This window comes from Odontesthes bonariensis, chromosome 5 (genome assembly GCF_027942865.1).
Source record: "Odontesthes bonariensis isolate fOdoBon6 chromosome 5, fOdoBon6.hap1, whole genome shotgun sequence".
Lineage (NCBI taxonomy): Eukaryota > Metazoa > Chordata > Actinopteri > Atheriniformes > Atherinopsidae > Odontesthes > Odontesthes bonariensis.
This window is the reverse complement of record NC_134510.1, coordinates 10,073,549-10,093,641: the sequence shown is the minus strand read 5'-3', so window position 1 is coordinate 10,093,641 and position 20,093 is coordinate 10,073,549. Positions and strand designations below refer to the sequence as shown.

Here is a 20,093-nt window from a genome sequence, read left to right as displayed (position 1 = left end):
GAAATGTTAGTATGGGGTGTTATGTGTATCATTTTGAGCTGAAGTTTTTATTTAATCAATTTTGGAATAAGACATTTTGATGATATTTTGTAATATCACAAAATATGGAAAAAGGAAAGTGCCGTAAATACTTTCCAGCTGTAGTGTATGTGAGATGTGTCAAGTGCCAAATTTTCCTCTGTGTCTTCACAGGAAAAAAAAAAAAATTGACTGTGCTTCCACAGGTATCATAAATGAATGGACTTTTGTGAAATAGAAATCCCAATGTAAGCAGTTGCTCCTACAGCTAGTGAAAAGTCAATGAGTTCTAAGTTGACCCATGACCTAATTTATAATGTTTTTATGTAAATATGTTCAAAGTTTTGTTCGAAGATTTCAGTGGAGCTTTCAATTTTCATAATCAGCTCTTCAATGTTATTCATGTTTCACACTAGCGATCAATGAAGACCTGTTGTGCACTGAAGTGCACATGTTGTAGAACTGAACTAAAATTAGGTAAAAATAAATTCTTTGCAATGTGTTTTTTACCACCCCAACACTTAATTTATATGAGATTTATATGGGTCTCAGCAGGTTAAATACAGTATCTACATATATATAGATATAGATATAGATATATAGATGTAAATATATCTATACTGCCATGTCATTCCCAATCTAAAGAACTATAATCCCCACAATCCTTTGCGTTAAAAGAACGCAGGTCGGATGTTGACAGATTGCTGATTGGTGATGATTCGTCTTTTAAAATGCACAGGATCTGCGGTCATTTATTCACCGTTGTAAACGAAATAATTTATGTTTTGTTTGACAGGGTTTGCTAAACATTTTTCGCAGGCAATAGTTTATCTTTGAAATGGTTGGCCATAGCGATGGTGAAGGAGATATAAGCAGTTCCGCAAAAAGGAAAACTGGTTGCCTCTCCTCGTAACACAGACTTTGGTAAAAATGTATTTGTTTTCCTTTCATCATCACCATTACTTGACAACGCACAGATGACAGTTGATGCATTTATTCTACATTATGTGGTTTGTTGTTGTGTGCTCTTCACGAGTCGTTGCATTGTCCGAGTGTTCCAGGAAGGCAGCACAACATAAATGACAGGAATATTGTTTGCGGGCTCTTATATCCGGATAACTTAAAGGAAAAACGGGGATTGCGCCTCATGAATGGATTTTGTCGATCTACGTTTTCCGTAAATTTCATTTGGGTTCCTTTCTCTTCATTGTTTTGGTTTGCAAAGCTACCCTGAAGCTAACTGTTCATGTTTTGACAGCTCAGCTAGTCTGTAGGCTAAGCTAGCCAACACTACCTAACACCAGCTATTTAACACGAGCTAACACTCACTTCCAGCATTAGTTGTGGGAGACAGCCCACCTTTCTGTATGATTTGACTTTATTGGTTGTAATTTTAGTGGTCTTACTCAGCTAAGATCTTCATGACAGGCACTTGAACGTGTACTGTTTGTTATGAACCAGCATTTAAAGTCAATCAAGGTTGTAAGGTACTTTAACCAGCTTCAATTGCAATTTTCACCAAACTAGAGTTTACATGGACGGGCTTAACGTCAGCTCTTATCAGTGTAGCTCTTTGGCTTTTTTTAAGCTTCGATAAAGCCGAAATGCCGATTAGGAAGGACGGTTGAGAGTTGCATATTTATGTCAGTGTGAGGTCAGAAGTTAAACTTTAACTTTGTATCAAGTGCTGATTTAAAAGAAACAAACAAACAAAAAAAGCATTCATGGCAGGTCAGAACAGCTGATGGGACTGTTGTGTACAATGAGTCAGATGTTTATGCCTTACTAACTGACATAGCTCGCTGGAGCCAGCGGCAGTACGTTCAAATTGAAGTTTCTGGTATCCTGATCACTCTTTGTGTCAATCATACTCTGGTCATTATTAGCAGAACCTACTGTACAGTAGTCGGTGAGGAATTAAAAAGTGCCCAGGCTAGAGCTTTTTGCTGATTTTTGGGGTTGTGATCGATGTGTTGGTAATGGGTTGTATCCATTAGGAAGTGCAGCACCTTCACCGAAGACCATCTTAATCCTGTTGAGACTTAAATGAATGTAGAATCACTCTGATAAATTTCTGTTGCATCATATTTGGTAGAGATGGGCTTTGAAAAGTGTCAGACGCTGTTATTCTTGCTCTGATCAACAGTTTTGATTAGGTTGAAGTAAAAGTTTCAAGGCCGCTTCTGTCAGTTGACCCTCAAGATAAGTGTTTTGGTCTTACAGATGTGCTGCTGCTACTGACTTTGTTGTTTAAATTGCTTTGGATTTTTCGATTTGTGCATTTTGATTTAAAAAAAAAAAAAAAAAAAAAAAAAAAAATACTGTTGTTTTATGCTAACTGTAATTTACTGAAAAAATGCACATCATGAACAAGCAGCAGTACTAGACTATAGTACTACATTTAGGGCACTGCATGTAAGCAAAAAAATGTTATCTTTAGGTAATTCCATAGTTTGCAAAGCTTTTGTTCTTGCCCAGACAGAAATATGACCAGTCATTCCTTCCCTACAACTTATTTTGTAATACATGGGGTTATGTATTCAAAATAATCTAGTTTATCTTAGGACTAAGCAAGAGTTGCAATGTGTGGTGTCTCAGACCTTCTGTCTTGCTGATTTCACTCTTGTATTTGTTTGTCTTTGCCTAACCCACAGGTCATGCATGCAGCCGGCCTTCTAGCCTGCGCTTTGTACATCCCAAGCCCTTGAGACAATGTGCAACCAGTAGTTGGAGGCTCTTCCTCCCACTAGCTTCCGTTTCTCCCCTCTGTCCCCATCAGTCCCAGAGTTCCCTATGTTAACCCTCTTGAGCATGTTTTACTATATATGTCTGCGGCGGCGGTCCAGGAGTGGGACTCGAGGCGAAGCTCTGACCAGTCGTCGGGCCGTGGAATCTGGGCAGCGGGCGGTGCTTCCGGTCAGTGTTGAAGTGGAGCAGTATGCCAAGGAGGTTCTGGACTTCAGCTCCCACTATGGCAGCGAAAACAGCATGTCCTACACCATGTGGAACCTGGCTGGGGTACCCAATGTTTACCCCAGCTCAGGGGACTTCACCCAGACTGCCGTGTTCAGAGCTTACGGGACATGGTGGGAACAGTGTGCCAGTGCTCCGCTGCCTTTTCGTCGCACCCCAAATCGCTTCCACAGCCAGGATTATATCGAGCTGGGCTTCGAGGAGCCTGTCTACCCTACAGCAGTGGAGGTGTTTGAGACCTATTACCCAGGAGCCATTGTCCAGATCCTGGCCTGCTCTCACAACCCCTTCTCTCAGAACCCGCCCGCCGATGTCAGGTAATAGTTTTCTACTGTGGATTTTAAGTTCATTAACACTCCTAAAAGGGTCCAATACCAGCATTAAGTAACTGTGAGCTTTTGAGTACAGGCCAAGTTCCTCAATTCTGGAATGAGCCCTGACTGTATTTCAGGCAGTATTGGAATTTTTTTTTTTCTTTTTTTTCAAGTAAGCAGATTCCCTGTGAGAACGTGATGCCAAACATAAGACTGTGTATTAATCACAGTTAAATAAGTGACGAAAGGTCATTGGCTGGTCTGGTATCAGCAGAACAGCCCCCCACAGATGGAGTTCAACATTCAGCTCTGGCTAGTACTGGTTTAACACTAAACATATGTTTAATTTAGCATCAATATGAAAGTATCAATGATGAGACTTCAAACATGTTACGCAAAATGTAAAGATTTAACATTCTGTTATAATTTAGTAAAATGCATAACCCTGTATGTTCTTTATCAAAGAACAGTATGAACATCTTATATGTATCATGCCACATATCGTGCACGATTGCAAAAATGAACTGCAGCGTACTGATCAGTGTTGGGCTCCGATCCAAGGCATTTCTGCACAACTGTTGAATACACATGCACTTTCGCTTGTCCAGGTGGGAGGTGTTGTGGTCGGGGGAACCCACCAAGGCGCTGACTCCCCAGGCACGCCAGTTTTCCCCCAAAATCAAGCATATCAACTTCCCCACCAACCTGCTGCGCCTGGAGGTCAACAGCTCCCTGCTGGACTACTACACAGAGCTAGATGCCGTCATCCTGCGTGGGGTAAAAGACATGCCCATGCTGGCCCTTTACAAGATGCCTCTTATCGACATAAGTGACCTGAGTGACAGTGAAGAGGAGCTGTCGGACATGGGAGGGCCTTTCGGGCAAAGCGGAGACAGCAAGCTCCAGAGGACAGGCAATGGCTACTTTGACAAACTGCCATATGAGGTGACTACAGAGCGTGTACACCACAGGCCTGTGTAAAGTTCAAACTATTTCACTGTGACCAACCCAGAGTGCTATAAAACCTGCTTTATCCATATCTTCACCCGTCTTCATATCTTTCAGCATTAGTCATTCCCAGTAGATGTGTGTATGTATCCCATATTTGCAGTCATGTGAAAAAGACAGCACAACCTCTGTGAGTTCTCAAGTTTTGCATATCAGGAGGTAATGAAAAAAAAAAAGGTGGTTCTTACCATGTATTAGAATATATTGAACCGTGTCATTACTTATTGAAGAAAGCCTAAGTGCTGAAGGATTGTGGAAAAGTACACCCCGTGATACGGTGGCTCGTACAACCACTTTTAGCAGCAATAACTTGAACTGTAACTGTTCTCTATGTGATGCTGTCAGTCACACACATTGTTGTAGAGGAAGCTTGGCCCACAGAACGTTGTTTTAACTCACTGAGGTTTGCAGATATTCATTTATGCACAGCTCTCTTAAGGTCCTTCTACACTATTTTAATTGTGTTGAGACTGGACGGTTTAACACCGTGATTTTATTCCTTTTTTAACCATTCTGTTGTAAATTTGCATTCCTGTTGCGTAACTCAATTTCAGCCAGACTTAAACTGTTGGACAGATGACCTCACAGCTGACTCCAGAATACTTTTGTATACAGAGGAGTTTATGGACGACTCCATAACTGCAATGTGTTCAGTTACTATGGCAGCAAAACAAGCCTAAATGATCATCCCTTCACCACCATGCTTCACAGTTTCTATAAGGCGTTTGTGCTGATTTGCTGTGTTTGGTTTTTGACTTCTGTGCCGCTGTGCATTACTGCCAAACATCTCCACTTTGGTCACTTTGGTCTGTCCAATGGACATTATTCCAGAAGTCTTGCAGTTTGTTCAGATGCTACTCTACAAGCCTACGTTCTTTTCAGATAGAGGAAGCTTTGGAAACTGTTCCAAACAAGCCATTATTGTTCAGTCGTTTTCTAATTGTTCAGTCATGAACATTTAACATGCTAACTGAGGCCTGTAGAGTCTGAGATGTTGCTCTTGGGTTTTTTGCAGTTTCTCTGAGTCTGACCTTGGGGGTACCCAACTGTAGAATGATGGACTCCAAAAGGTTTGGAAATGGCCTCATAACCCTCCCTTAATTGATGGGCAGCAACAATCATTACTGATGTCTTTCCTCCTTGACTTTGTGTTTACACGCACCTGAATGCTCCAGACCAGCAAACTGACAACACTTCTGCTTCTATAGAGGGGCTCACACTTACTGGTGGTCAGACACACTGCCTCTGCATTTTTGTGTAGTTTAAAAAAAACAAAACAATAGATATTTGCACAGTGTAATATGTCATGTTGTTGCTCGTCTAAAGTTGTGTTTATCTAATTTCGAGATCTCGTGAGGACCAGATGATTTCTTTCTTTCTTTTTTTTTTATTACGTCCTGATATGTAAAAACGTGTGTGCTTCTTCCTCCCATGACCATTTTCTGCATTCCGCACAAACACATTAACGTTGTGGCTTGGACACGTCCCGATCTTGTATGCACGGACACAGTCATTTTCATGCCGTACGTATCATGTTATCTGAGGCGAGCTTCAAAACACCAGCGATGCTCCTGATATTTGTTCCCTTATGTTCCCTCCAAACCGCTGCCATTAACAGAAGTCTCCACAACCGCCATGTGTTTGTCTCAGAAACACAATATGGCTATCATTATGTCTGTTGATACCGGTTTGAACACAGCGTATTGTTAATTCACACGAGCACAGTCATTCTTTCTCTTTGAGAGGCACACGAACACCAAGCAAAACAAGTCGGCTCACCTCCCCACTGATCCTGCTCTCAGTGCTTTGTGTCGAAGATAACCACTAATAAGATCTGTCTGATAGAGGGGATCCAATTATTATTCTCTACTCTATGCTTAACTATTTTCTGTACGCTACAAGGTAACACTACTTTTTTTTAAAGTTATGTATTATGTTTTCCTTTTTTGGTCTATTTTGGCTCTTTCTGCTTGCCCCCCCTCAATCTTGTCTTACCCTTTCCTCTCTCCTCTCCACTCCTGACCCCTCTCCCCATCTTCCATCCACAGCTCATCCAGCTGATACTGAGTCACCTGACCCTGCCAGACCTCTGCCGTCTGGCCCAGAGCTGCAGGCTGCTGCACCAGCACTGCTGTGACCCGCTGCAGTACACCCAGCTGAGTCTGCAGCCCTACTGGGCCCGGCTGAGTGACGCCTCCCTGGGCCACCTGCAGAGCAGCTGCACCCTCCTTCAGAGGCTCAACCTGTCCTGGACCGGCAACCGCGGAGCTCTCACCCTGACAGGCTTCAGCAGGTTAGATTTCCAGCAGGCCGGTGCTAGAAAAACAGTTAAATGTCCTTGGAAAAACAGTAATGGTCACAAGTGCAAACTATTTTGAGGACTGTTTTTCTCTGAAACAAATGGAATGGAAGTTTGTGCAGTTCATCATAAAAATGAAATGAGAGCTCATTCAAAATTCAATTGTGAAAAAGAGAACTGCTGACCAGGACGCTGCTGCTGTGGGCTTGATACATTTATAATGCTCTGTCTCTCCGACTCCCGCCTCAGTTTTCTGAAAGCCTGTGGTCTCAGCCTGGTCTGCCTGGAAATGTCTTGCTGTCACTTCCTGAACGAAGCCTGTCTGGAGGTCATCGCCCAGACTTGTCCCGCTCTGCAGGAGCTCAATCTGTCCTCCTGTGACCGCCTCCATCCACAGGCCTTCACACACATCTCCAAGCTCACACACCTCCGCAGGCTGGTGCTCTATCGAACAAAAATTGAGGTAGGTGTGTTCAGCTGTAAAAACTATCACATGTGGACTTGGATCTGTGTTTTTTTTTTTTTTTTATATATATATATATGTACAGCAAGCCCGTCTAGATGGAAATCCTTTGACGTTTCAAAACTTTTTGTTTGTATTTTCCTGGAATATTACTTTGATGCTGATACAGCTTTAAGGTGAGCAATATAATCTTCAAAAGCTGATGCATCCTGTGTCCTTTAGGCTGGAAGTGTAAAGTTCCAACACTCATGATCCCTTTGAATAGTAAAACTTAATTTCTTCCCAAAGCATGTGTGTACGCACAGGGCCACAAGGCTGTTTCATCTGCAGTAGAAATTGTTGTGGCTTTCCATTTGACTCTACAGTCCAGTTTGTCCATAGAGTGTCTTCCCCTGCATGATGAGACCAACAACCTGAATAAGGTAGTTGCTCTCACTGTAGAGAGAATGTTCCAGCGAGATATGCCTTTTGAATATACATCAGTCAGCAATTTGTGCTTGGTTGGAGATGCACTCTTTTTTTTTTTTTTTTTTCCAATGCAACAACCAGCATCCCTCTGTCAGCATGGTACATACACAGTTGAGATGAGCAAAGATTACAGCTTGAATTGGCCATTTAATTGGACCACTGTCCTTGTCCTAGTGTACGTGCAGGGGAGCAGAATCGAGTTATTGAACAAAGTATGTGGACTGTGTGAGAAAACGTTCATGTGCAATGATCTCTTTGGGAAATCATTGCACGTGATGTAAGTATAGCTGAATTCAATGCACAGATGTTGTTGCTTGGATGGTGATTTTTGCCAAAAGACGGTGCAGTTACAAAATAAGGATTTTATTCGAGCAGAGCGGCAGTCTGGAAATGCTTTAAGTGACTGTAAGGTGGCACGTGGCCTTATTGGGCTGATTTTAAATCACATTTTCTGAGGCCTTAAACTGTTTGACAAAAGACTTGGCAAAAGATGTGAATCAGTGGGGTTACATGGCACTTAAAGGATCAGATATTGGCTAAATTACAATAAGATTGAGTTAATAAGTGCATGTAGACACCTTAATCTGACAAGATATTGGGTCGAACCGAGTTATTCGCGATCGGATTAAGACCCCGAGATAACTCGGTTGAAAGTCAAAATAAACGTGCTTGTAGACGGGTGAAGCACGTGGTGAATTAGACTTTGCATTCTGCGCATGCTCGAGATTTTTTTCCCGGGATCGGGAACCGGAAGAAAAACACCGCGATGCGCCGTTGAGCATCGCGTTTGTGCAATAAGCAGCAATTAGGCTGCATTATTATACACTCCCAGTCTGCCATTTTTTACAAAAAGATGGAACTTTGGTGCATGTGCGGAGCAGCAAGCACATCATCCTGGTAGTTTTTTTTTTTTTTTTTTTTTTTCCTTAGAAATGCTTTATTTTTGCTTTTTGTATTTATTCTCAATATAAACCTTTGAGCAGTTTGACTGCAACGCACGGTGTTTGCTGCTGAAAATGTTTTTAGTTTGCACATTTTTCTCCAGGTATTCCTGACTTCCTTGCACATTCCAAAAACATCCATGTTTGTGATTCTAAATTGACCAGAGGTGTGTGTGTGTGTGTGTGTGTGTGTGTGTGGCCGTGCGTGGTTGTCTGTCTCTTACATCTGTGATTGACTGGCAACCTGTCCAGGGTGTACCCTGCCTCATGCTCCATCACAGCTGTGGGAGGTGGCCCTGCTGTGGCCCTAAACCAAATGAATGGTTACAGTAAATGGATGGAAAGATTAACTGAATGCGACCAAAATTGGATTGATTTTGAAGTGCCTTGAGATGACATTTGTTGTAATTTGGCGCTATGTAAATGAAATTGAATTGGATTAAATATTATGTAATTCTGTTTGAAAGCTACCTAAGATGACTTATGTTGGGAATTGATGCTATATAAAATAAAGCTGAAATGTCTTATTTTGAAGCCATTTTTCATCATCTTTTCTGCTACCCAGCTTATTATTCTCATCTTATTGATGATATTTCAAGGTGTCTCAAAAACTACTTTTTTCCCCGGCTGCAGTTTTTACCGGTAAACCTTTAGAAGCCTGCTCCATCGTGTCAAATGAAAGAATAAAAAGCGGCTGTTCTGATTGTTCATGTTGTGGGCTGGCAAATGCTGGCATCTGTGGTCATCCTTTAAGAGGAACTGAGTCATCTCAGGGTCCGGAGGTTTTTAAGGACACATGGTGCATGTCTTCAGGCTCAGACACGTCTGACGTGTAAAACCACTCTGATATGTTTTGGTGTTGCACCTCAGCATTTCTGCAGTGTTTGTCATGTTTCAGAATGGCTCGCAATAGGTGGTGTAGAGTGTCTGCGGTGGAGCCAGGCAGCTTACTGCAGGTTGTTTACACCTGGACAGACAGAGCGAGCTGTGTGTCTGCGGAGGCCCCTGACGTCTCAGCTGTCATTACCCTGTCACTGCTATAATTAAATGAGTAGCTCGCCAGAGAGAGGCGTTTATAAAGGTGCCAGGATAAGTCGAGCACACACACGCACACACAAGAGGCCTCCACTTTCATCTCTGACACTTTCTCCTGCCACTGAGGTACACGTGTTGGCAGTTGCAGCATTGAATTCCCATATCTCCATCATAGCTGGAGGACCACTGGAAAAGGTTCTGTCCGCCCTTTGTTTTCCTCTGTTAAGACATGTAAAAATGATATCTAGTACGTTATTTAATTCCCTTAAATGCTGAAAGTGTTAGTTGAGTGTGCAGACAGCAGATCACTTAGAAGGAATGTCAGATGGATGGCATGACCAGACTTGTTACTGTTATTTAAACATATATTGTTATTTTAATGTATGCGTTTTTATAGTCAGAGTTTTGCAAGGGTGTAAACAGTGGGGGGGGGGGGGGCTTCCTAAAAAAAGTTGGCACAGGACCTTGTTTATCATTGTGTAGCATCTCATAGTCCAGGGGACTCGGTGAGCAATGACTTACAAAAAAACAATGTCAAATTTTGGTTAGTGTCAACACGGTTTCAGTATCATGTTCACTAATGCTTCTTCTTTCATAGAGTTTCCATCTGCATTTGTGGATCCCTGTCTGTATTTACAGGCCTGTTTTTAATGCAGATGCTGCCTGAAGGCCCGAAAATCACGGGCATCCAATTTAGATTTTTGGCCATGTCCCTGGAACACAGAGACTCTCCAGATTCTCTGAATAATTCTATGATATACATTACATTACGGTCATTTTGCAGACGCTTTTAACCAAAGCGACTTACAATAAGTGCGTTCAACATCGGTAGGCAAAAGAACTTCAGGTCACAAGAAATCATAAGTGCATTTCCTTCCAAAACCAAACAGCTAAGAGCAAAACTAGTGCTAGAGTAAGTGCGATAAGTTAGGTACCTAGACAGATGGGAAGACAATTTAGAAAACAAAGACAATTTAGGATTCAATATAAACACAAGAAACTTGTGCTAAAGAAAATAAAAAATTAACATAAAATAAAGGACCAGACTCCGTGAATAATTGATGAATAATTGAGTAGATCTACGTACTGTAGATGGTAAAACAGAATAAGTCTTTTGTTTGTGTTTAAAAAATTTTTTTTTTCTTAAATCACGCCACAGACACAGTTTGGATTTTTTTGCATGTTGCTGAACTTCGTCTGAACTATCTTTACTTCTGAGAGACTGCTTCGGTAAGGTGCTTTTTTAAAAAAATAAAAAGCAACCCAATAGTATTACTGACCTGTTGCCAATTAACCAAATTCATTGCAACATGTTCCTCCAGCTTTTTCTTTTTCTCACCACTTACTTTTCCAGCCTCACGTTGTCCCAACTTCCTTTTGTATTGTTGCTACCATCAAATTCAAGATGAGCTCATATTTTTCATGAAATAGTAAAATGTCTCATTTTCAATATTTGATGTTTTCGATGTTCTGGTGTTGAGTTGCGGTTGTGTTTTGTGGTGCACCAGTCTGCCGTCTCTTGAATTGAACATTATCCGTGTACAAAATTGGGTTGAGGGACACTTAAGTAAAGAAAGTATGAGTAAATAATTGTACTTTGTCTTTGTCTCTGTTCTCTTTACAGCAAACTGCCATCCTGAGCGTCCTTACCTTCTGCACAGAGCTGAGACACCTCAACCTGGGGAGCTGTGTGAGGGTGAGAATGGACTAAGAGTGTAACAAATGTAGTATACAGATAGGTAGTCTTAAATAAAACCTCTGACAGTAATTATTGGTAATAAACACCCATACTATTACGTCTTTGGAATGTACACAAAGACACACAAAAAGTGAAGCACAGCGTTCTAACTGCACAAGTTTCCGTGAGTCTTGAAAGTAGCTTGTTCTAAAAGAATGTACAGTACCAAGGCACAGCAAAAAGCTTAGGCCAATACTGATACGCTGGCTGGCTTGAATGCTGTCTTGCTTGTCTAGTCCAAAGGTTCCTCAACTTCTTCTTGTATGCCCCCTTAAGAAGCCCAGGCACCGCATTATTTTTTTCATCAGTTATTTACAGTATGAGGGGAAGTACTTAAATTTTAGTGAGGTAATACTCCCACAGTATTGTATCAGCAAATTCTTGTTTTCCAACATAAATCTTTTGCTCATTCATTTTTGTTTAATCTCATATTTTTCCTCTTGGATTCAGCTTGCGCCTGAGTACATGGTTTCCATGGTTTCCACAACCCAGTTGGAACTTTGCAGATGCACGCTTAGATGTATTCATACTGCCTTTTAAGTCAGCTGTGAAGAAGCTTCCCATGCATAGAGAGGTCGTATGTTTACAGTACGTTGGGCAGATGATGGTGTTTTTCCTGCCAAGTCGCTCCTCAAAACAGCTGTCCATATTCTTTTTCTGCTCCTCCTTGTCCTCCTTCTTTGTCTCGTCCGATTTGTCTCTTTTCGTATTTCCTCCCAAATGGAGATTTATCCAGGTGAATGTGTAGCCGGTGCCCTCGGTCTCTGCTGTTCCATTTCAGACATTACATAAAATCTCAGACGGGGCTTTTGTGTGTAAACTGAAAGGAAAACTCCACACAGTGTTTCTTACTTTTTCAACCATTCGTTTTTTTTTTAAAGCTCCTTTTGTGGCTGAACAAAAAAGCCCCTCTCACCAACTGCTGGCTTTCGTCTTCAGTGGGAAAAGGGTAGTCAGCAAACTAGTCCCACGTCAAATGATTCTGCTGTAGTTCGGCCCATTTATTAGTGCCACTAAATTTCAAGATGTGTTTAAGGTATGTTTAAAAATGCACGTGCAGTTTCTGTCTCACACAACAAGTGTGTAGATGGATTTGACCCATGTTTTATGGCGGAAAAGAACCACATATAACCACTAACTTCGAGATTAGACGAAAATATAACTCGCCCACTCTTTAACACAATTACCCTATCACTCAGTCACATGACTGGTTAATGTTAGACACAGATATTAATATAATATTGATATGAAAACAAATAGGAAAGATAGTAAAATTCAACATTTCAGTTCAGTTTTCTCATGTGCTCTCTGAAGTCAGAACTGCCATCATCATCAGCATTTCAGCAGAAATTGCATGAAGAAAGCTTCTGTGAGCCAAAGCTTGAATATCCATGTAATGTTAACTCTGACAAATGTTCCCCCGGTAGTTATTTCTTTGGTGTATGTGCCGGTCTTTTCACTCTTAAATACGTTCATTTGCTTTCATCTCCGGACAAAAGGCTTTTCGTCCCCTGGCCCACATTACCTGACACTAAGGAACAATAACAGCCTGACAGAGGATCCATTTTCAAGCAGTTGTTGACCCTCTAGAGATGAAGCGTCACTGTAACTGCTGCACACATCAGTCAGAGTGACCTGTCTCTTCCTCAGATTGAAGACTATGACGTCGTGGCCAGTATGCTGGCCATTCGCTGCCGCTCACTCCGCTCTCTGGACTTGTGGCGCTGCAGAAACCTGACAGATCGAGGCCTGGCTGAGCTCGTCTCAGGCTGCAGGTGGGTCATACCGGCAGGTCTGCTGCCTCTTACCACACGATGGTGACACACAACATGAACATGAATATTTAATTTAGTGTTTTAATTCAGTGGTGAAACCACCGATGAATATAAACTAAACACTCCCTGTGTGAATGAGTGATTTGTGTTTTCAGTCCTGACGGGTTTCTTGTATGTTCTGCTTGCTCAGGATGTTGGAGGAGCTCGACCTGGGCTGGTGTCCCACTCTGCAGAGCAGCACCGGATGCTTCCAGAAGCTCGCCCGCAACCTGCCACGACTGCGAAAGCTTTTCCTCACCGCGAATCGCACCGTCTGCGACTCGGATATCGAGGAGCTGGCCGCCTGCTGCCCATCGCTGCAGCATCTCGATATACTCGGTATGCTCCTACCCCACACATCTGCACGCGGTTATTTATTATTCATTGATGAGGGTCACCATCAGTTTACTTTATCATAGTTGTTGATGTTTTTTGTATAAATTAGCCTCTGAGGACAATATTCATTGCGTCTATGAGACATGCAGATTACTGTGTAATGGCTCTATTAAAGCGTGTCTGTCTTACTCTTTGTACAATGCCATCATCACATTAAGGTTTAAAAGACTACATCAAAGAGAAAATGTCACAAGTTCACTTTTATTTTTCATTATGACACCTATTTTTGCCGCCCCTCCCCCCCATATTTAAATGTGACATTTTGCCCACATTTTGTGAATGAACAAGACTGTGAAAGGAAGTCGTTGCTGTGATCATCGCTCGTTCTGATAATTTGGCCGTGATAATGCGCGTCCAACACGTGCCGGTAAGCACATGCTGCACTTGTGACTCAGCTCGTCTACACAGTAGACATGTTGGTGGGAAGTTTGCATTTGAGACCTGAAAACAGTTCGCTGCAAACAGTGAGCCAAATAATCAGCTTAATGGTGATCTGAATGAAAAGTCGCTCATGAGGCCGAGTTGGAGTAGCACACTGCCGCTGCTCTTGAGCTGTAGTACCAGTTGTGTAACCGGATGGGTTTGACCGCGCAGCGTTATGCCGGCGAGGTACAGCGTGTCAATGTGTCAGTTTCTTGGCAGTTGGAGCCGTCGGTGTGTGTGTTGGAAAGCAAATCGTGTGTGGCAAGTAGTGAAAATAAAAACATGACGCTGTTATGTACACCATCTGTGAATACAACATGAAGAATTCCAATCTTATACACAGTTGCAGGTGCTGTGCTTGAATTCACTGAAAGCTATAACGCGTGTTTACATTTCTCTGTATTCCTCTGCTCGTGTGAGATATTTGCAAAGCATGCAGTGCAGTTTTTCCTCATTTTTGTTGCGATTCGACTTCCACACAGGTACACGGCTGGTGAGTGCCGCCTCACTGAAGAAACTCCTCCAGTCGTGTCCGCGGCTTCTCCTCCTGGACGTCTCCTTCTGCTCGCAGATTGACATGCGGGTCGTCCAAGAACTCTCCGGCCTCTTCCCCAGTGTGGCCATCAAGAAAAGTTTCACTCAGTGACCCCACCATCATCTCATTTCTCACTGCCAAAAGGTAGTAAGCGGAGGGGGATGCTCGCCAGCAGATGCTGCTCCAAAAACGAGTTGGGGGCAGGTCAGATGCTGGAGGAGAATGCGTACCTGCCTTTACCTGTATCGCAGACGAGATCCTCTCTCAGTGGTCAGTAAATAATGCACAGCAACCGTGTGAGGAGGTTCTTGGGATTTTTTTTGAATGACTGAACGCAAAGCACTAAAGATCCACAGTGTAGGACATGAAACAGTTTTTCTTTTAATTTTATGAACGTTGAAAATGAGGGTTGTTGCACTTAAAACTGCTGCACCCTGAAATCACTACTTACAAATTGTAATGCCAAACACCATTCGATATGGAAACATTGCTACAAGATGGGGGGCACATGAACAAAAAGAGCTTTTTGGGAGTGATCCTGCCTTGTTAGGCGAACAAAAAGGGACTTCAACATTGTGAAACACAACTTTGCTGGAATGTCACACTCCCGTTGACTGTAGGTCAGTGCCTTGTCAGAACCTGGAACCCCAACGGGCTGGTTTGATATTCTCACGGAATTTAAAAAGGTACCACTCCTATTATTTATGTTTTTTTTTCAGTCTAAATGTATTTTATAAGAAAATTATGTTTGTTTTCGTGGAATATGTTGTGAGAAGAACAACGTTTATGTTCGGGCGTGTCGAGCGACTCATTCATTATGTTCAGAAGCATTTTTAGGCACCAAACTTGTGCCTTTGCTGCATAATTTTGTGGCAGGAAATCATTATTTATTTCAAGGAAATGTATTATTGTGCACACATTTTCTGTGATTTTTTTACAGAATTTTCGGTGACCTGCTTTGGTCACAGTACCACTGCACTCTTTTTAATCCTATCTTTGCAGCTCTGTTCATAGCAGCCGGTTTTAGGGGGAGGAGTGAGCCACCCCACCCCCAAGTATCTTTTTTTCTTTTTTTCCCCCTCATTTGAGGTTGGTGGAACGGCTTCCAGCAACTGTGCAAACGTAAAGTACGCTTAATGACCCCTGAAGCACGTTATCACCATATGAGAGCGCATACAGTAAGTGGCCTGAGAGCCCCACTAAAACACTAGTTTAATCCTTGAATTCTTAGAATCCCATCGAAGGCAGTTTGACCACAGACATTTGATACTCATCCCTCTTTTAGGCTCAGTCTTGTTCCGAATCACGCCCGCCCACAAACCGTGACGCAGATAGGTTTGCTGAATGTATGTAATGTAACACCCAGCTGGCAGGTGGTAGAGTTGAAAACACATTTCCAATAACAGTAACATAAAAGCTGTGACTTTGCTTCACCGTGAGTCCATTTCTTTGCTTTTTGTTTAAGTTTTTAGAGGCTGACGGTTTTCAACTGCTGTTTATACCAGTCAGCCATAACATTAAAACCACTGACGGGGAAAGGAAGCAACATTGTCCATGTTGTTACGGTGCAGTGTTCTGATGGGGAAATGTGCATCCTTCAAATGGACGTTACTTCTGTTGCCAACTACTTAAATGTCTTTGCAGGCTTGTCAAAGGGTCAAAGTTGATCCGCGACAGCTATGGCTCTGAGAACCTCAAGAGAGGCACTAACAGAGGTGGAACAGCTATGTGTGTAAAGGCAAGCCGATGTTGCAGAATATGCTGCTCTAACCAACAAGCTGTGGTCACTCAGCTGATTCCGTGACGCTGCCTTGATGTGTGTGAGCACACGGTGACGCGTTTTACCAATGCTCATTTTCTAAATGTTGCAGAGGATGTGTTGTCTGCACCTGCAAAAAATCTGCGCAAAGGCACAAGAAAGATTTCATTTTTCGGTCCCGTTAGAGCGCAGAACCGCTGAGGTTTCAGGAAGTCACTTCTCAGCCCCCTTAGTGATCAGGTAAAAACACCTGTTAAATGATAATTACAGAAAGTAAAGAAATGTTTTTTTGTTTTTTTTATTTGACTGAAGGTGTTGGGTTTTAAATTCCGTGAGTCTAAAGGAGTCTCCTTCTGAAGGCATCTGTCCTCATCCAGCCCATTTGATTTTAATTGAATTGTAAATCACGTTTACTGCTGTTGTGTTCAAAGATATGCACATGGAAGGTGAAATCAAAGGGGCGCTTTGTGCATACAGTGTGTAGTGTACAATCTGAACTTCCAACGTTTGCTGCTACAAACTGCAGACTCGCACTCAAGGATGTCGTGCTGAAATTGGAAAAAAAAAAAGAAAGAAAGAAAGAGAAAACAGCCCATCAGCCACACAGGAGTGACACTGATGGCGCCTTTGCGTTAAGAAAACATGCTGGGACTTGTTAAAGAGGAAGTAAAAACTGCCTAAATTTCCAAGTGCCATAACAAAGACATCCAGAAGCATCAATTTCAAAGCAGAAAGACTCATTTGAAACAAAATCATCATGACGAACACAATTAAACTTGTAAAAGCCAAATAAGCAAGTTTAAATGACTGAGTGCGTCACTTCTGCTCTGTCATCGTCAACCCGACCTGTTTGGCTCAACGAACTGATTTCAAATTTTTAACCGGCTACCACAAAGAGCAGTTTTCAAAAGCGTTGGCGTCGCTGCTGTCAGTGTGTTGCCACATTCCAAACACATTAGATTGAGGCGACGATGTTAATTTGATGCCGTGGTGGTTCTTAATTGAACGTGTGGTGGAAACCCGTGTTGAGCTGAACTTTTTGTTGGATTATTCGGTAGAGAAACTCATCAGACCTCGCCTGCTCCAGGTCGGCTTCTGTTTAGATCGGCCAGATAATTGAAATATAGAGTGTTTTGTTAAAGAACATTTTTAGTTGCATACGACGCTTTACTGGCCACAGTAAAGTCACACCGGGCTGACGTTCGTGGTACAAAGCACATGAACGAGTGTGCTTGGGTCATCAAGATCATTCATTTTGTCAGTGATTGCTTCGGCTGTTTTATTTTAGGGCCGGCGTGTTGGGCCTTCACGATATTTGTCTCTAGTAGTAAATTATATAGTTTAAAAGACTTTCGTTCTCTTGTCCATACTGAGCTCCATGTGATCGCTTCCACTGTTGAGAAGGAGCTCTGGGATTAAAACGTTAAAATGAGACGGTGTAAATATTTCATGTGACCTCAGTATTTGTCCTCAAACTCAGGGGCTATACATACATACACATCATTATCGTTATATAACTTCTTCTTTTTTTTTTTTTTTTTTTTTTTTTTTTTAAAGCATATTCTTTACTCCAGAAACCAGCACAAAGGGGGGATGGATGGTCTTTACACCGGACCGAGTCAGCTTTGAGGTTACCCACCTTTGTTGTTCCTCTGAAACGACAACCACACAGGATGTACATAAAACACAGAGCTTACTGGCTGTTGAATGTTGAATGTTGCAGTAATTGTATGGTTAGAAAAAGATATATATGTATATATACATATATATATTTCTGTTTCTGTGACATGTGGAGCCACAGTTGCAGTGTGGTAGAAGTGCCAGGGAAGCTTTTCTGTTTGTGAGAAAACTTGAAATTTTCTTTGAAGTACTAGTCATTTGTGCCTTATATTCCTGTTTGAACGTGGTGTGCGTTGTGGTGAAGTGCTTTGCTTTCACGGCCCTCAACCAAAGTAAGACACGGTAACCTGGTCGCCGGGTTCCCCGCTGGGTCTGAGCAGTTTCTACGCCATATACTGTATATCAGCCATGTGAATTTATATGCAAACATTATTTATTTCTACGTCTCTGTGCGGTGTATCTGTGGGCGCAGAACCGATTCAAACGTTTCTATGAGTCTAGTTTGTTTTTTCTTTTTGCACTTTTCACGACCCAGTGCTGGTTTTGAAGCACTTAATGTTTGCTTTAAATCTTTTGAATTACGCTACAAATACAAACAGAGTTGTAATTTATTATCCCCTATACCTTTTAAATTGTGGGTGAGCTGCAGTGGTTGCAGTTTCCCTGCTTTCAGACTTTATGCTGAGGCAGGCTAAACTTGTCCCTGACAGTCATGTACTGTCATGTAGTGGTCACCCTGGCATCTTATTGTAGGCTTGATTAAAACCTCCTAAAAAAATGCTTTGATTTTTCATTTAAAATGACTATTTTTCCAGTTGGTTCTCATTCACAAAGTGGGTGGGGTAAGGGTATGATGCAAATATCACTGAAGATGTAGCTGAAAATAATCTCGTTATCGCTGGCTGACTGGAAGCCAAGACGTGCATACGGCACATTTTTACTGGCCCACCCAAACCCAGGCAGTCATTTCAAGTAAATTTCAAGTATAATTACTTCAGTAATAACTATAGCAGCACAGTGAGAGAACACTGGCAATGTATTCTTTGTACAGGAAATCAGAGATGGCCTCTGTTTATTAAGACAAGCTAACAAACACCATGCTCAGACCTTTTGACGGGTGAAGCACTTTCCCTTCCTTCTCCACTTGTATTTTTTCTTCCTGCCTGGAGTGGCCCTACTCTCCTGTAATCAATATGCACTCTGTCTTCTGCCACTCTGGACATGAGACCAACCTTCTGGCCGTGCACTGGTAGGACATCCTGCGATGAATGCCGCTGTTGTGTGTGGAAGGATTGTTCCTCTGTCACGACAATCCCGGGTGCTTCCCTTTCACTAGGTTTTAAATAAACTTAAGGCTGACGACTGATGCGGTGTGGCTTCTTTATTTCTCACAGTCTTGTTTTTATTCCGTAGGGACACAGGTATTCGAATCTGTTTGACTGAAGGACGAAGTGACTACGTGGCTGCAGAGTTATTAAGTTGCACATATTCCATTTCCCCTTTTTCTTCGGCTCCAGTGAGCAGCACACCGTAAGTTGTGTCACTGTATAAACCTGGGGCTTCGGAAGTCGAGCGGTGTGTCTGGGAGAAAAGAAGACTCGGCTGAATTCACAACAACTAGCCATTTGTCAGGAAGAGTGACTGGATAGTTGTTGCGGAATGATCCTTTTTGCCTTAACCCGCTGCCATTTTATAGTCTATTAATACCACAGGGAGAACTGACATTAACTTGTCTTCTTAACGACTTTTTAATGAATTGTTTATGCCTGGTTTAATGATGTATATTGTGGCCCTGTAATGTGGCCTAATGACGGAGAATGAGGCGGTCTCGGCTGAACTATTAATTTGGACTGCCTCCCCAATGATTATTCCTCAGCCACTAACACCGCCGCCTCTGCTGGCGTTTGTGCGATGCAGACGTGATTCATGGAGGCTTTCCGCTCTGCGCCACGGCTTGATTTCTCGCTGTCACGCTCCTCCATGAGGCTGATATATCCAGAGAGGGATCCACAGCAATTAGTTTGGCTTTTTATTTGTCTTTCAAGAACTCGGCAGACGCGGCTCTTGAAAGATGAACGGAAATGTTGTTCCCGCCTGGTGATAAATCCAGCAATAACCGAGATACCGGGGTTAAAGGTTGGCCTGTGCCTCACAAGTGGCACAACATTCCCTGACAAATCATGGAAGAAGAAATGGTCTTCTTGTGAGTGAAAGCTGTGCAGAGTGCTGCGGTGGGCCTCCTCTGAACCCTCCTCAGGCCGGGACCCAACAGACCTGCCTGAGGGAGGC

The 20,093-nt window shown here is 42.4% G+C and overlaps 1 protein-coding gene across 4 annotated transcripts; it reads left to right on the top strand.

Moving 5' to 3' along the window:
- Positions 1 to 711: 711 nt before the first annotated feature.
- fbxl4 (F-box and leucine-rich repeat protein 4) lies at positions 712 to 19,170 on the top strand. Of its 4 annotated transcripts, none has more exons than XM_075464876.1 (9): positions 712 to 942; positions 2,673 to 3,308; positions 3,914 to 4,250; positions 6,362 to 6,606; positions 6,862 to 7,075; positions 11,144 to 11,215; positions 12,908 to 13,032; positions 13,223 to 13,410; positions 14,373 to 19,170. In XM_075464876.1, exons 2-9 carry the CDS (start codon positions 2,812 to 2,814, stop codon positions 14,534 to 14,536), a joined length of 1,842 nt encoding a protein of 613 aa, XP_075320991.1. In that variant the 5' UTR covers positions 712 to 942; positions 2,673 to 2,811; the 3' UTR covers positions 14,537 to 19,170. The 4 variants fall into 4 exon arrangements, with proteins under 4 accessions (XP_075320991.1, XP_075320993.1, XP_075320990.1 ...); XM_075464878.1 differs by lacking the exon at positions 712 to 942 and adding an exon at positions 963 to 1,195 and having other exon boundaries at positions 2,865 to 3,308; XM_075464877.1 differs by lacking the exon at positions 712 to 942 and adding an exon at positions 1,141 to 1,195.
- The last annotated feature ends 923 nt before the right edge of the window (positions 19,171 to 20,093 follow it).